This window comes from Etheostoma cragini, chromosome 17 (genome assembly GCF_013103735.1).
Source record: "Etheostoma cragini isolate CJK2018 chromosome 17, CSU_Ecrag_1.0, whole genome shotgun sequence".
Classification (NCBI taxonomy): domain Eukaryota; kingdom Metazoa; phylum Chordata; class Actinopteri; order Perciformes; family Percidae; genus Etheostoma; species Etheostoma cragini.
Window position 1 is genome coordinate 8,509,504 of NC_048423.1, and position 17,436 is coordinate 8,526,939.

A 17,436-nucleotide genomic window follows, 5' to 3' on the forward strand; every position below is an offset into this window, starting at 1 on the left:
GCAAGTCAAAAGACAGACATAATGTAGAACAGTGAGATTTGTGGCTTATCTGTCACACAAAAACGCTTGCCATTGTTTAATAAACACTCCCCATCTCCCCGTCACTCAGCTCTCTCAGTCTCTGCACACACATTAACATTACAGCTAATCCAGCAAGAGAACCAGAGGTAGATTACTATGTGTGCACTTGTTGATGCATGTTTTAAGCATCTAAAATGTTTGCATGCTTTAACAAATGTTGGAATCAGAGGGTTCATATGCAACTAGCCCCTTTAAAATATTTGCTATCAATCACTCCTTCATAAATCCTTACAGTCAGACACACACATGGAACACAAACAAATTAGGCTTGCATGATTCTGGATCCTCACTAAGCCTTTTGAACCCATCTCCTGCCGTGCAGCAGAGACAGCGGTGGCGGCGGTGCTTCGTTGATGTCCCTTTTCATTCACACATGCAAAACGCAGCTAAAGCCTTTGCCTTGGTCTGACGTGCATACATGAATAAAAATCACACGCCAACTCAAAGTGAATGCTGCACTGAAACAGAAACAAAAACAACTGTCTCCTACAGTGTGACACATCACATATTCAAGGCATGATTTGAATGTTAAACACACATTGACTAATGCATGAGTGTGGGGCAGGAGGCACTAACTGGAAATGAAATTACAACGCCAGTACAGCTGCAAAGAATAATTCTGTTAAATGAATTGAAATGTACACTTAACAGACATTATGTACATGGCTGCCTTGTATGTGATTCCAGTGGGATTATTTGTCTCTGAAAGCATCTCCATAGGGACTAAATGGACTGTAAATGGAGGTTGATGGCAATGAAGCTAGTACTTATCAAAGTGATAATTACATACTTGGTTAGTGTCATTTTGAATTAACAGTTTACAGTATTTTCCATTTTGCTAGTATACACGCACTATTTAAACACAGCAGAAAAATCATTTTCTTTAGAAATTCTCCAATGTTACAGAAAGATCCCTCTACTCATGATCCATCTCTCCGACCCATTTTTCATCCAATCTCTAGCCCAATCCGGAAAAGTTACAGGTTGTTAAAATACTTGGTATCATAGCTGAAGAGTTCATTTTGAAACTAGATTTTTTTCAAAACTATCAATAACTGCTGAGCTACATGCCAGCTCAAACAAAGGCAAATGACACTAGATGTAAGAAAAGGAAAACCGTGCCAGAATGTTTTTACTCAGATGTGCAGAGAGACAGATGCACTTTACTGAGAATAATAACGTGATTGCTAATGCCGGTTATTCCTAGAAGAGAATTTCCTTCCAAAAACAACACTTTCTACTATTTTTCATCTTCTCTATTCCCTTCTTCTCCCCCCAGTTCTCTATGCCCCTCCCTGCCTCTCCACAAAGCATATAAAGGGGTCGTGGGTTTTGGCGTGGAGCCTGTGACAAGCCCGAGGGGGGTTCAGACCCAGAGACTGCTACGATGACTTCATGCCAGAGCTGGATGCCAGAGCGTGGATGAGTGAGAGGGAGGGATGAAAGCAAAGAGGTGAATGCAGCACAGCCCTGAGTCTGTGCTTCCCCCCCCCAAAAAAAAAGAGGGGATGACATCAGGACACTCCCCTCCCTTTTCTTCCACAACCTCCCTGGTTGTCCTCTCCATTTAAATATGAAGCGTAAAATAAGCTTGCAAGAATTTGACAATATAAATAATTCACAGGCTACATTTCATGGTTTTTTAGCTTGAATGGCACATTATTTACCATTCACTGTTTAAACATCTCCTCCTGTTGTACACATGACAAAAACAAGAGGTATTATCAAGGAACAACATATTTACTTAACTGCCAACTATAACACTTGGACTCGCCATGACAATTTCCACTACCCCACCTTGTGGTGATGTGTCCAAGCAGAGATCTACAACTTGTAAATCTACATTCAGGAACATGCTGTTACTGCGACCTAGTTCATGTCGCAGCGCCGCTCACACACCATCTCTGCCCAAATCAGTCAGTTAGCTCTGGCTAAACGGCAATGGCAGCGACTTTTACTGCTGCCCAAGCCAATGCATGCTGGGTACACAGATGGAGCGGACAGAAGGAGACAGAGAGAGATAGAGAGAATGAGCGAGAGAAAAGGGGGGGGGGGGGCAGAATGAGAGAGAGTACGGGAACTGATGCTCACAGCAGATGTTTGCCACGGTTCCCTTATTGCAGTTACACTCTTTTTGGCACTTTATTAAACCCACAACAGAAGGAGCAGTTGTACCATATATATTTTTAAAGCTGATATATAAACCAAACAATGCTGTTTGCCTTCATACGAGAAAGTAGTAATAGTAGTAATTTGTATAATTAGTTAAAACTGACTCTACTGTGACTCAAACTAAATCATGCTGTGTTTTGACAAGTGCTGAAACAATTAGTTGATTAATCAATTAGTTGACACAAATAAACAAAAAAAATACAGCAGGGGTGTACTGCCTCTTTATTTAAAATGTATTCACTTTCCTAGGACTGCAACTAACAATAGTTTTCATTATCGATTAACATGCCAATTTATTTCTATATAAATTGATTGCCATAACATGTTTGTTAATAGTGAAAAATGTCCAATTTTAATTCCCAGTCCAAAGTTTTCCATTCAAAATGCTTCTTTTATTCAGGGTCATAAATCCAAAAACCTAAAGATAATAAGACTACTTATAATGAAATGTTTTGATTGAGAAATTACCACAATTAATTGCTAATTAAATAGTTGCTGATACATTTTCTGTAAAGAACGACTAATCTTTTCAGCGTCATGTTTTTATTGAGTAAAACAAGACATAATCACAAGACATGATGTGTCCAGAACTAGCTGGTTTATATTATTGTAATATAAATATCTATAATAAATGTTGGTTGGGCAAAGACGTCAGGATGTCACCTTGGGTTTACAGCCTATTAACAAAAAGTAACTGTCCTAGTTTTGACCTTGTATGCCTAATTTGGAAACCACAAAAATCCAACATGAAAGCAAAGGACAGCAAATCACATCAGATATCCTCAATGGTAAAACATCCACCGTTCCGGTAGAATCTACATTACTTCACCGTGACTACTTTTAATAGGAATAAGCAGCTACACTTGATCAGCCATTTCGAATTTGATTGAGGCCACAGGCGCCGCTCAGTTAGCCACTCATCACAATGAGTAAAGATGTAATCAATGCACTCCGCTGTGAAACAAGTATTGGATTGACACACTTATCCTCAAGATAAATGGAGATTAAGGAAGCTTCTCTCGCCGTCTCGCCATGTGCATCCCACGACGGCAATGCAATCACAATCAATCCATAACGTTCTTGTTTTTGTCAATACATATGATGGAAACTTTGATTTCTATTTCACGCTTCAGTCCCAACACTCTGTTTATAGATAATAGTGGGTGGCTTTGACAATATGGTGCAGAACACCCCATGCCTTTGGTTTTGAAATACCCTTTTCATATGGTTGAGCAGATTTAACGCTACTGTGAAAACAGTGTGATTCACCACCCTCTGATCTTTTAACTTCCTCGATGTGAATCACCCTCCTCTACACATTTTTAAGAGCAGCTGTGGTGACTAACTGCACCAGAAGAAAAAAATCCCCCCGTCTTTGGTATAAAATGACTTCATTGTTGATAGGCAGAGGAGACACAGTACATTACACTACTGAAAATATAAAATTTTGTCATATGATGTTTCACATATTGCTTTCACAGACAGGACACAGTCATTCTTTAGGATTAAGAAAAAGGAGGAAAAAGGGTTTCTAATCAAGCAGGGTTGGTGGTTTGGAGAGGTCTGAGATGCTACATGTGGCTCTCATTCTGAGGGTGGAAACAGACGGCATCACTGCTTCATTTAGGAATCTATTATTATGTGTTGCTCAATCTCAATGGGATTTTCCTTTCACATGAACAAAGAGGAATGCTTACACTTGATGTTAATTTTGAAGTAACTTAATATTACTAAGAAAATCCTTCAGTTTCTCTTATAGAGAGCTGAAGTAAACCTGGAACACCTATGTTCTTTTACATAGGTAAGAAGACCTAATTCACAATAATAAACCTTGCTCACACGATTCACTCCATTTCAGATGTTAAAGTGTTTTTTTTTAAATATTACATCATTGCTTTTTTTGATAGTTCTGTTTAGACCAGTCTTTAACAAACATTTTCCATTACTAGTTTGACAAAATGAGGATGGGAGGATGGATGGATATCATAAACAAGAGGGAAACATATGGGGTCAAGGTAGAACCAAACTAGTAGTTTAGTTCATCCGGCGATGTCTAACGGCAGTCAGAAATGTTTATAGCTATATAATATGTTGTGGCGGCTGTGGCTCAGCAGGAAGAGCTGTCATTCAATAATGACAGGGTTGGTGGTGTGATCCTTGACCTCTTCTGTCCACATGTCAAACCCTGAGTTGCTGGACAGGTCAAAGCCTTGCAAGGCAGCCATTGTTGTGTGTGTGTGTGTGTGTGTGTGTGTGTGTGTGTGTGTGTGTGTGTGTGTGTGGCTAATTATAAAGTGCTTTGTCTATTTACCATAGCAGAATCTGCACAGCTATACTTAAAGGGAGGGTAAAAAGTTTATATACACGGAGGAATGCAACGTGTGATAATCGTTCAAATGGAGAAACGAAACACACTTTCACTTCCTGCTATGCCCTGTTACATCCTACTACGCTCTGCGGTGCCCTGCTACGCCCTGCTGTACCTTGTAATACCGTGCAGTGCCCTGCTGTGCAATGAACTACCACAAACTACTCTTTCTAGTCAATGTTCCATCATCTTTTATTGTGACTGTTATTGCCACTATTCATCACACCCCCAACCAGCCCAGTCAGACACCTCCTACCAAGAGCCTGGGTCTGTCAGGCCGAGGTTTCTTCCTAAAAGGGAATTTTTCCTCTCCACTGTCGCACTGCTTGCTCTCGGGGGAATTACTAGAAATGTTGGGTCCTTGTAAATTATAGAGTATGTTCTAGACCTACTCTATCTGTAAAGTGTCTTGAGATAACTCTTGTTAGGAATTGCTACTACAAATAAAATTGAATTGAATTGAATTTTGGGCAGTCTCTGCTCAAAGACAATAACTTGTCTGTACACACAAAATCTGACAAAAGTAGTTTTTTGATGCAGCGCCTCCAATTCCAATATTGGAAAGATGTGGGAAGGGGGGGGGGGGATTTCAGACGCTGTTTGACCATCCAGCAAGCACTTTATTTTGCAGGTGAAACTTTATGAAAGTTAACAAATTAATATTGATAATTATAGTAAACCTCAGGAACGTGTCCTACTTTTTCATAAAGACAGATAAAAGAAACCCTAAATGAGTTTGCTGCTAGTGGTTATCCCTACATTACAAAAATGAGAATTCAGAACAATAATCTTGCACTGTACCGTACAGTAGGGGGAGTATGAGTTAGGACTTTGGACATGGATACACACACCAACATTCAGAGGCTCTTGTCGGCCGTTAAGTGAAAAATGAAAGGGAAACCTCTTAGGTTTTTCTCACACACCAACACATAAACACATCAATCCCACTACCCGCTATAATCAATCCCAGGGCTCTGAGGAGTGCTTCACTCTATTACAAACTCTCCCTACTTCATCTCTCCAGCAATCAGGAAACATCCAACTCAAGTCTCATTCAGCCATCAACCTGAGCTCCTTTAACGCACGCACACACACACACACACACACACACACACACACACACACACACACACACACACACACACACACACACAAACACACACAGGCACGCACGCATACACACACACACACACACACGCCCTTTAAAGCTGAAGTTTGGAGACTCAGCTGGTCCCAAGGCTCTCTTTTGACACACACAAACACACTTATGCAAACGATCCCAATGGCTTTTCACTGAATTTGTAGCAGCAGGCTGAAAGGCTTAAATACGGGAGGAAACTTAATTTCCAACAGTGGAAGGAATCTTTTTTATAGCTTCAACATAAACCTGTGGAACTAATACTCAAAGTTACAATTACTCACACACAAAGACACAAATATCCCACAATCTAAACAATCAACTTCCAGTGACCTGCAGATGTGTAGCCAGCATCTCAAATCCACATGTACATAAAAAAAAGCTAAAAGACAGAAATAAAGGAATCTGTCTCACCCTCACAGATCTTGTCCAGCCGCTGGCGTTTCACTTTATGTTTGTCGACCAGAGCCATCCCGTCACAGTTTCAACTTCTCTCTCCTCTCAGGATTTTTGTTTCCACCTCTCTCCTCCTTAAAATTTCAAATTCTCCAATCTTCCAGATGTTAGCTAGCTGATCTTTTAAACCTGAAATTCAAGAAAGCAGGGACAAAGATTATTCCTGGATACCAGTCTGATAACTTTTTAGAATTTTATGTTTCCCCTTTCAGATTATTTATTTACATATTGATACTTTTTAAAAAGTGACTCTGTACTGCAAAGTATTTAACATAAATGTTGCCATTTGATTTATTGTACGAGTCTAAAGCCAATTTACACATGCAGTCACCTTGGGAGTGTACAATTAAAATACACTTTACAGACATTGTCTTACAACAAACAACAAATAGGACAAGACACGTCATACTAAGTATGCACAGCAGTAGATAGATAATATAAAAGAAGTGCATGTTGTGCAAATCAAAATCAAGGGAAAGTGTGTGAGTCATTGGTTACAGGGTTCGGTGACATTTAGCTACATTTTTTGTGGGGCTTTAAAGCTACTGATTTTATCATGTGGTAGAATAGTCCAATAAGTTTCGTCTTTAACAGACAGAATAAGTCTCGTCTTTAACAGACATGCCTTTTAATTTGCTCATTATAACGTTAATGTTCAGTCACCTAACGCATACTAATCATGACTTCCTGGCTTCCTAAAAGTGCATCACAAGAAAAACAAAAAAATGTCACTTGACAGTGATGACCCACAGTTGTCTTGTCTGAAAAACCCCAGTAGAACCACTGACATGCCTCCACTAGAGGGAGGCTCATCTCAGCGAGCACTATTTATCTAATTTAATGAAGAAATGTCACTTCTGCAACCAGAGCCCCCAAACTGAGTGGAACACAGTGAAAAAGCAGACAAACAGAGTGAGTGAGTTAATGAGGCATTTTACCAATCATTTATGTACAGTGACTGATGCTCCTCTAAAGAACAATTTTCTAATTGGTTCCTGCTGAAGCCCGAGGGACACGGTCCCTCTGTCTCTCTCTCTGTCTCTCTCTCTGTCTCTCTCTCTGTCTCTCTCTCTCGGCAGATAGTCACACAGTGGAATGTGGGTCAGTTAGTCAGCAGACGGGAGGAGGTTGTATCAGCAGAATAAAGACTTAAAGAGGGTTTGTGGGAGGAAGAGGAAAGTACTAGAAAAACATCAACTATCCGGATGAGTACAGTGTGACATTATCCTCCTACATTTTAACTGTATCTTTTTTTTATTACTTTCACATTTATAACCCAACCCCTTTTTATTTCCATATTTGCCTCTGGGCCAAATCCTAGAGTGCTGCACTTTGAGAACAGCTCTCACTTGAGAATTTATGTGATGATGTATTGATATTTGTGTACTGTAATTAGAACGCTTATGTTTTGTTGAGGTGGAGGGCAGACTAAGCAATATTGCTAAATTCTAAACTGATGTGCATTTTTACTTTGCCAGCTGTTGGGGCAGGAGGTGGTGCACTGCAGGTGAGTGAATCTAAGCGTTTATAGATGTAGGAGTTAAAACTTCTCCTGCATTTAACAAACAGTACTGTATGAGCTCCTGTCTTTTTCTTGACAATGACAAACACACATCTTTCTTTAACCAAACCAATTTAACCAAACACAGTTCGCTTCACCAGTCGGCTGTGCTTCAGCTTTCTTCCTCCACAAGGTAGGCCTTCCTGCCAAATAACTGAAGACCCACATGTGGGAGTCACAGGAGAAGTAATTGAGCAAGAGGAAAAGCAGGAAACAGTCAGTCAGAGGCGGGGGAGTCACACCGCCTTGGCTATGAATAGACTGAAGGAGACATGCATGGGCATCTGCTACTCTGTGCTGCATGAGCGGCGGCACTACAGGTCATGTAGGTGTAGGTGAATCCCATTTAGACATTATGAACTCTTTTGATATAGACTCCATTTCACCGACAGCTGCCTCAATGGAGTAAAAGTAATATAGGCTGCTTGAGAAAACAGGGACTCAAAATAATAATGTGCAATAACTTGCAATGGATATACAATACCAAGATGGGAATAAAATAATGCTATCACAACACATGTGCAATCCAGTACTGCATCTAAGATCAGCTACCTGGTCATTTTCACAAGTGAAGTTATTACTACTATAATAAAAACTTAAATTAGATTTGACGGCAGGCTAGGCAATATTTCAGCCTCTAATTCATTATCTTTTACAAATAGTTTGTGAAGCTTTATTGTGGTGACGGTGTCATAATATGTTATCTGGTGTTCAAAATTACTATGATTGACACGAAAGTGTTTGTTTACCATATGGTGTAATGCATAAAACTGCAATGCACACTTTTTGTCGGCCACATATAATTTAGGTCTATGTGTTTGGTTTTGATTCATTAACTGATTAAGCATACTGACTATATTAATACAAATGAGGAAGATCTGATCTATGCTCAGCTACACCTGGAATCATTTCAAACATGACATTCCATAACTTCTGTTCCCTATGGTGGTCTCAACTGAAGGGATGGCAAAACCCGCCGGCTTAGAAGAATGGTCTGCTCAGCAGTTTGAGAGCTACATTTAACCAAAAATCCAAATCTGTGGTATACATGACATTTCCATGAATTAATTCCAGATATTTGACTCGTACAATAAAGGAAATTCACTCAATTTCCAAAGAGAAAAAAAAAAGTTAACTTCACTAAGTGGGTTGAAAAGTCAATAGCAACTTGGAGAAGAGCTCTTAGCCGGGGGAGTGCCAGAGAGGAAGTACAGTTATCCTGCTGCCCTTAGCACCATCACTGCTGGATTGTTTCTTGACTAAGTGCTGTTATGTAACTTAACAATAAGGGGATTGACCTGAGAGAAAATACGTGCTAGAGGAGAGGAAGAGAAAGTCACACACAACACGCACGCACACACACACACACACACACACACACACACACACACACACACACACACACACACACACACACACACACACACACACACACACACACACACACACACACACACACACGCACACACACACACACACACACACACACGGGATTGTCCAGCCTTAGTGTAGAGAGAGGGCATGCACTCTGCTCAACACACACAGCACTATGTTACATGTATCTGGGGAGGTTGTGTTCACAGGTTCACTGGCCAGTCTGTGAATGTTACCAAGTCAGAAACTGATCTGATGATGTTGCAAACATCACAAAATTCTTTGTAATAAAGGTTTTTGTCTTGTCTTTGATAACCAGAATTATTTATTTTGTGGGCTGAGAAAAACCTGTGGCATAATAAGAAATCAAGCTGTATATTACATCTGAAAATCAGATCACACAATTTCTGCATTATAATCAATCTGCAATTGATATTTTAAATCTTGCATATCTAATTGATGCATTTCCTGCATTGTTGGGACTCTCCTCTGTGACCGCAAACTGCAGCATGCCGTAATGCCACTATGAGACCATTTTCAAGATAGTATATAATGTTTATGTGGAGTAATGTACTAAAGTACATGTTTATAAAGTTTGTCCTGCAGTACCCAGGGCAATGAATGCAACACCCTGTTGTTCTTGCACTATATACCCCATTTAATTTCTTAGTGCCTGTATTTTTAGCTAGTTCAATTTCACTTAAACAAATTTCCCTTCTCTTCCTAAGAGTAAAAATATAAAATGTACTTATCACTATCTTAACACCCTAGTATTATGTAGAATTTCTTCTATAAAATCAGTAGTGATTCCCTATTTGCTCAAATTAACTACAGACGTCTAAAGCTGAAACAATTACTTGATTAAGCTAGAAATTATTAATTAGAGTTGTCATTATCAATTATTTGTCTAAGACATTTTTCAAGAAAACATCTCAAATACTCGTTATTGGTTTCAGCTTCTCCAATGAGAGGAATTTAGCAATTTTTTTATCATTGTAAATCTTTGGTAATGTTGGAGAAAACAAGACATTTGACATTTTGACATTTAATAGTAATTCACACTGTTTTCCCACAGCATGTTTGGGCTGCAGAAGCACTTCAACAGCAGATAGCTTATTGCTACAGAGTTAAGTAGTGTTTGTAAGTTAAGAGCTTTTAATACTCTGGCAGATGTACACCGCAGATGTGCTAACACAGCTTCTCCACTGTGTCTTACAAACAGTAATAAAATTGTCATCAAAATGCAACAAAGACATTCTGAGTGCCAGCACCAGGCGTTACAATGCACTGTTGCAGCTGTTGCATCACTCCAAGAGGTTATGAATTCATAGTGCTTCTCCATCTGATGCGTGTACTTCAAGAAATTTCACAAGCAGAAAAAGACAGTTTTACAGTTCAGAAAAATATCTCTCTTTCAGCTCTTTGTGTTACATCTCTTTCACTCACACTCATTCTTTTCTACTCCTTCTGTGAAAAGCACATAACAAGGCAGGCAGCCCAGGAGATCTTGTTCAGGTTGGTAATAGCACAGAAGACACAAAGGGAGGGAAGAGAAAGTGAAAGGGTTCTTTTTCTGACTAAGGCCATCTCTCAGAGGGTCCCTCTCGCCAGATTAAGAAACCTGTGGGTTTGGCTAAGGTGAAAAGGCACAGAACGAAGTAAAGCTCCAGCTCTGACTTTGTCATAACATCATAACATGTGTTTGACTGAAATATCTGTGGAGGCGTTCACTACAAGGGGGGAGACTTTATTTTTGAAAAAAGAACATCTTGCTCTATCTTATTTTTTAGATCAGCCAAGCTTCCAGCCCTTGACCTCAGTGAACTTTAACCATGTGAACTTAATGACCACCAGCCCATAAACACACACAAAAGAGACTGAAGGGAAAACTGGCTACCTTTAGGTAAACTGCAAATAACCTTTTTACTCTTCTCCATCTTTTATTAATGCATCTCTTCGTTTCAGTCAGTGATTCTGGAGAAAGATTGTTGATATCTCAACTGTACACCCAAACAAATACACGTTTATACAAAGTTTGCAAAGTTATATTTCTGATGTAATTTAAGTTCATTACTATCCTTACTGCATCTTTAACTGCAGTCATGAGGTAATAGTTTGACAAACTATTACTACAACTATATTACACAATTATTCATTGATGCCACACATATTTGTACAGTACAATGTTCATGTTTGTACAATATGAAGCTCAAACCAGCAGTTGCCTGGAAACGGGGAAACAGACAGAATGGCTCTACCTGAAAGTCACAATATCGAAGTACTTGAGGCAGCTTTTAACTCACCCAGCGTTTGCCCCATGTTGGCTGAGTCCTGCAGCGGCCCGGGTTTGAATCCGGCCCTCGGCCCTTTGCAGTGTGACATCCCCCCCTAGCCAGGCTAGTTGTTTCCAGCTAGAGCTAACCAGCTGCTAGCCCCAGCTTTGTAGCAAGAGTATCAATCATCTCAACTATCTCCTGGCAAGAAAGCCAATAAGCGCATTTCCCATAAAGTCGACTTATTCCTTTAACAACTGGAATAAATGTGGTTCAATGGTTCAACTAGCTACAGTAAAATGTCATTAATGCAGCCTGTCACCGCACAGGGGTACCCTATAGTCAACATTTTGAGGAAGAATTGTGTAGCAGCTACCCAAAGTGACTGCTTAAGAGTCTATGATTTATGACCTTGAAAGTGCAAGACAGCAGAAAAAGAAGAGGCAGAGAGGAGAAGGTGGTTAAGGTTTCTCTTCTCTCATTAATCGAATAGTTGGGGCTCCAAGGGGCACGTAAAGCTGTCGCTCAGACCGCTGATTTACACTTTCCTTCTCCCTGCCAACCTCTTTCTTCCTCCAACCCTCCCTGTCTAAATACACCAGTCACTGACAATTACAGCTTTCCTCTTTTTACCTCTCCATCATCATCACTATCCCCAGAGTCTGTCAGTCCATCTGTGCCTCTTCATGTATCCTTTTACCTCCTTTTGCATGTCCTGTCAGCCTAGTGGCACATAGCGTCCTTTTCATTCCCCATTTCTCCGTTACATCGCCTTCTCTCTGAACCATTTTCCCATCCTCCCCCTTCCCTCTCCCTCCTCTCACATTCTCGCCATCTTTTTCTCCTCTCAACTCCAAACAAAATGAGACTGCAGCACCACTAACTGCTGACTTGGGCTAATGCACAATTTTGTAATAATACCTATTCGTTTAAGTCAGCCAGGAAATGCATAATGGTGACATTATTGTGCACGGCAGCCTGTTAGCCTAACCCAACATGGCTCTCGGCATGGCCTGCATTCCTCGTCTCTCCAGCTCCTGACGCCTAATGATGTAAAACAAAGTCTGGCATAAAATCGCCACTGGGATAATTGCCTATTTATTTTTTCACAACAAAGGCTACTGAAGACTTATAACAATACAGAGTCCACATTTGAATTAGATAAAATAACATTGTAACACACACACACACACACACACACACACACACAAACATGTAGTTCTTATACTGACAGGTAAAAGTAGGGCTGTGTCCAAGAAGCTTTTACTGTGGTATTAAATGTCTTTTCCACTTTCCTGTTGAAGAAAATTACCTCAGACACTGTTGTACTCTAGGATGGTTAACTGAAAGGTGTTATGGCTACAGCAAAAAGAGCGCAAACATGAGGTGACAACTGTTGTCTCTTTCCCCCAAACAAATCTTTAAAACTGACGGCCCATTTTGTTCTTACCATAATATTTTACCATGTTCTAGAATCTCAGGGTGCTTTCACACGTATCCTCTTTAGTTCGGTTTAAACCAACTGTAGTTTTCAGGGTAGGTTTGGTTTATTTAGGATCATGTGAAAGCTTTAAAATCAAGCTTTGGTGGGGACTAAAGATTCCAAAGACGGGTCTCAGTACACTTAAAAATGAAGTTGTTTGATTGGTTAGGAAATGTTATGATAGTAGATATTGATTTTAGTAGTAATTAAATACCAACATCCTCTGGTCCCAGCTTCTCTTTATAAGGTTTTATATAATTGTATTATATAAAACCAATATTTGAGTTATGGATAGTTGGTCAAACAAAAAAATTATTTGAGGCACAAGGAAAATCTAATGGCCACGACTTCCTCCAAAGGGTAAACATTGTATCAGCCAGCATAAACCACATTTTGTGTATACCGACTTTTGCTCATTATTTCAAGTCTTGCTAGTGATACATTGTGTGAAACTATAATCAGCTGGTGTCTTCATCAGCTCACCTTGTCTTTCTCAGCTCCTCCCCATTCCTCAGCACACAGCTCATTAACACAAGGCCAGAGCAAAAGACAGACAAATTATCATTTAGCACAAGTCAAAACTATTTAGCTCCATCTACTCAAAAAAATCTAACCTTATGCTCACTGATTTCTTACATCCCTCCAGAGTGGAAAGTTTAAAACCATTTAGCTGCATCATGACAGAAACCCCAAGAAAAGAGCAAAGACAAGCGACAAAAATGCAATTATATTTTAGGGCTTTGGAATAATTGTGCCTCTGGGAAACAGACCTTCAAATTCTTCCTTCAAAAAAAAAAAGAAATTAAATAGAAATATGTGTTGTAGTAGAGCCCATCTCTTAAAAACTCCCTCAACCAATGGCTGATTGAAGAATGAAGATGCCACAGTCCCATTTAAGAAGTACATTTCGGATTTTCAAAGAAATGCAGAGCATGACTTAAGAGAGAGAAACTATTAAAACTGCTTCTCGGTCAAAAGAGAAAATTATGGTTTGTAAAGGCAAACATGAAAGAAGAAGCAAGACAGATAACCACAAATACCTTGTTTCATAACTGTCAACAGATGACTGCAAAATCTATTTGAATGCTGCTCATCAGGTACGACAATACTGAGAAAATGACGTCTCCATGTAATACATAGCTAAATATGATTTACATAAAATCTCCTCAGAATAGTTTAAGTCTAATTACATACACTTATACATTTTTGTGAATTGAGGTTGGCAAGCCAAGTGCAGTGATCTATCTTACCAATTATCCTACCAATTAACAACTGAGCACCTGATGCACCTGTTTATATTTATATTTTGTGCTTTGTGACTGATTTTGCTGCTGTAACACAGGAATTTCCAATTTTTTTGGGATCAATAAACATCTATCTATCTATCTATCTATCTATCTATCTATCTATCTATGCATACACAACAAGTGTAAAAACATCAAACGTACAAAAAACATATTTTGAATGATCTTTGGTTTCCAATTTCATATGTCTAGAGGAGGTAAAATTGTGATAAAGAAATGTAACCCTCACTACAAGAATGCTTACTGAACCCTTAAGGAGCCTCACCATAATTTAAATCAATTAAAATCAAATATTTTGGTAAGTAAAAATGTTTACATGTATCTTATATTTGTGACATGGAATAATGGATTATTTAATTTTCACTATTCATAAGGAACTCTGTAGCTTACACAAAGCAAAAAAAAATGTGTCAAGCATTCCAAATAAAGCAATTAGAATTTTTTATTTTGTGTAAGGGTGTAATAGGTTGGCCTGTGACTGGCAAAGGTCTAAAAAGCAGGAAATATACAGTAGAGTGTGTATTTACTCAGCCACGCAAAAAATACTACCAAGTCCTGATCATAAAGTACCCTCATTATTACATTGCATCTTGTGTGTTTATGGTGAAACGGGAAAGAAGCTTTCATTCTCTAGCACCACACATAGGGCTTAATATTAAGCTTTTTCATGTTTGTGGAGGGTAACTTAGAGGTCCTCTCTCACAAAAACTTGAAGGTCCACCTAGATGACTCTTTGTTAGATTTAAAAAAAAAATGTTTATAATACTGGTACAATTACAACTGAGTTTCAGTAATGATACCAAAGGTATTTGGTATTTCTGATAATACCTTAGTTTGAGAAATATGAAAGACAAACATAACATACTTCTCAGTGCAGTGTTTGCCCAAACACAAGCAGCCAAACAAGAACTTTGCCTCAATGAGTCCTGCACGATTCTGGGAAAAATATGAATCACGATTTCTTGGCTTAGAATTGATGTTGTGATTCTCTGCCACGATTTTGAACCATGACAAAACAAAACAAATTGTCAGTACCAAACATAGATTTGTTTTTGGCACCTATAGCACACAACGCATCACTACAAGCCTGTAAACATAGAGGCCTCAATGACGAGAAGGGAGAGCATTGCAAATCTTGGGAGCATTTTAGGACCTATTTTATACAGTCTATGTTTAAAACTCACGGAAGAAAGTAGTAGCTTTTGTGTTGCATTCTGCTCGTAAATAAATAAATAAAAATCTAATTTATTAAAAAGTAATTGTTAACAGGGTGAATCGAGATTGAGATTTTATACTGATTAGTCGTGCAGGCCTAGTCTCATTAAAAATTTAAAACTCAGAAAAGGTTGTATTTGGTAAAAAATATACTAGAAAGCATGTTACAAAATTTTTTAATAAATTTGACAGCTTTTAATTCTCAGGGTTTCAAAGTTCGATACCTAGCCCTACTGATAGTGTGTCTGTGGTAAACTATACTGGGCTAGTCAGGTTAGCCTAGCTCAGCTAGCCCATTTCTAACCTTTCATACATAAAGTATTTGACAATTACTACTACAAAAGGAAGCATTTTAGCTTTAGTAAGCTGTGAGCTGAACATCTTGAAGTGCGTTACGAAGGTCCAGGGGCTTCAATAGTGAGAGCCATCTGGGCTGCTAGAAGGATCGGCTGAAACAAGTACAGTAATAATTTGTCCAACACTACACAGCACAAACATCTTGTCAAGTTCTTTAACAGCAAACTATGTATAAGTATACTGTAAGTTAGTTGAGTAAATGGGTTTGTGGAAAGGCCAAGTTTGGCCCAGAGGGCGACTCGCCGTGAGCTAAACGCCTCTGACCTAGATTAATACCAACCACAGCAGCGCCAGGACTATTAAATACACCCCGGTTTCCTGTATCCTGCTTTTCTGTCTGTGTGTGAAATGATTCCATCTGTCAGTCTCAGCTGGGCTGTGAGAACACCGCTGAACGCTGCTGCCCACACACGAACACACAGACACATATAGAAGGACAGACACCAGGAAACACAGACGTGTCGGCTGGGAACCAAGGCCAAGGTGGGTGTCTGGCTCAGGCGTGTTAGTAATGGGGCAAGACGGCACTGGCCCACCCACTTTACTCGCTGGCAAGTTCAGCCAAATTTGATCAAAATATGTTTTGTTATGCAAAATATTCAAATGTACTATATTTAAAAAACAACAACATAGTAACAGAAGTACTGTAGTTGTGTGTTTTTAATGTGTCTTCTCTTCAGATTAAAACGCAACCGTTTGAACCAGAGAATGATGATCAAACAATTAAGAAGCTTTTGGAACGTAAGTGGTTGCTATGGTAACAACAATCTCTCTGGGTTGCCTTTAGCAGCTAACGTTAGCTAGTTGGCTTTATAGACAATGTACAATGGATGTGTTAGGCAATGCATTTTTAAAAGTTACAGCGACAGCAATGGTTTCTCTTTAAAGTGGTACGGACTGTTTTCTTAGATAGAATAGTGTAAATAAGGATAAGCTTTTCTGCAACATGTGCAGACATTTCCCCAGAGGAGCTGACAGCCCATCAGCGACAGAGGACTCCCTCACAGAGGAGACATTAAGTAAAATGGGTTTCATGCTTCTTGTGTTATTTTTTAAGTAACCTAGTAACTTTCCTATTTAGTAAGAAATCGTAAACTCTGAAGATGGCTTCTAGCTGAAACGCTTTTGTGTTTTGCCCACATTAAATAAGAAGATAAGTTATCTGTGAGTGACGTAGTTTTTAGTTTTCTTTGGTCCCGTCACTGCTATGGACTCGATACACTGTCTAAGATTTGGCGCCTTGCTGGGCACTTTTCATTATATCTTTCATAATTCAAACAAGGCTTTGCTGAAAGTTTCCATTCTTTGATTTTCTTTTATTGCTGGTAGCGCATTTGCTATGATAGTTCTGAAGCAACAGTGCCGTTATGAACTGATATGTCCCATGTGCGATTTCTGTCTGATATAGGCTATTTTATGTCATGCAGTATGTAAACGCCTTCTCTGCTGTTTGGGTTCATGTTTAGTTGCCACTTTGTGCAATAAAATGATTAATTTTATAAAGCGCTTTGCAGAGCCAATGCCGCTGGTTCTGCAGGTGCAAATATATTTTAGCCTGAATAGATTAATATCAACAGATTTTTGTCTGAATTGTTGTGTACAAACATTTTAGACTGAGCTTTGTTGGTTGAGCATGTTGTAAACAGTACTGCTA

The 17,436-nt window shown here is 39.2% G+C and overlaps 1 protein-coding gene across 2 annotated transcripts in view; it reads right to left on the reverse strand.

Moving 5' to 3' along the window:
• Positions 1-17,436, reverse strand: part of LOC117960148 (C-terminal-binding protein 2-like) — a 63,838-nt gene that overhangs the window by 35,398 nt on the left and 11,004 nt on the right. Inside the window, exon 1 of one of the 2 annotated variants that reach the window (XM_034897820.1) lies at positions 1,879-1,951. In XM_034897820.1, coding sequence (XP_034753711.1) covers positions 1,879-1,936 — 58 coding nt within the window. In that variant the 5' untranslated portion in view covers positions 1,937-1,951. Of the gene's footprint in view, positions 1-1,878; positions 1,952-6,173; positions 6,345-17,436 lie in introns of those variants that run through there. The other variant, XM_034897819.1, reaches the window with a different exon arrangement.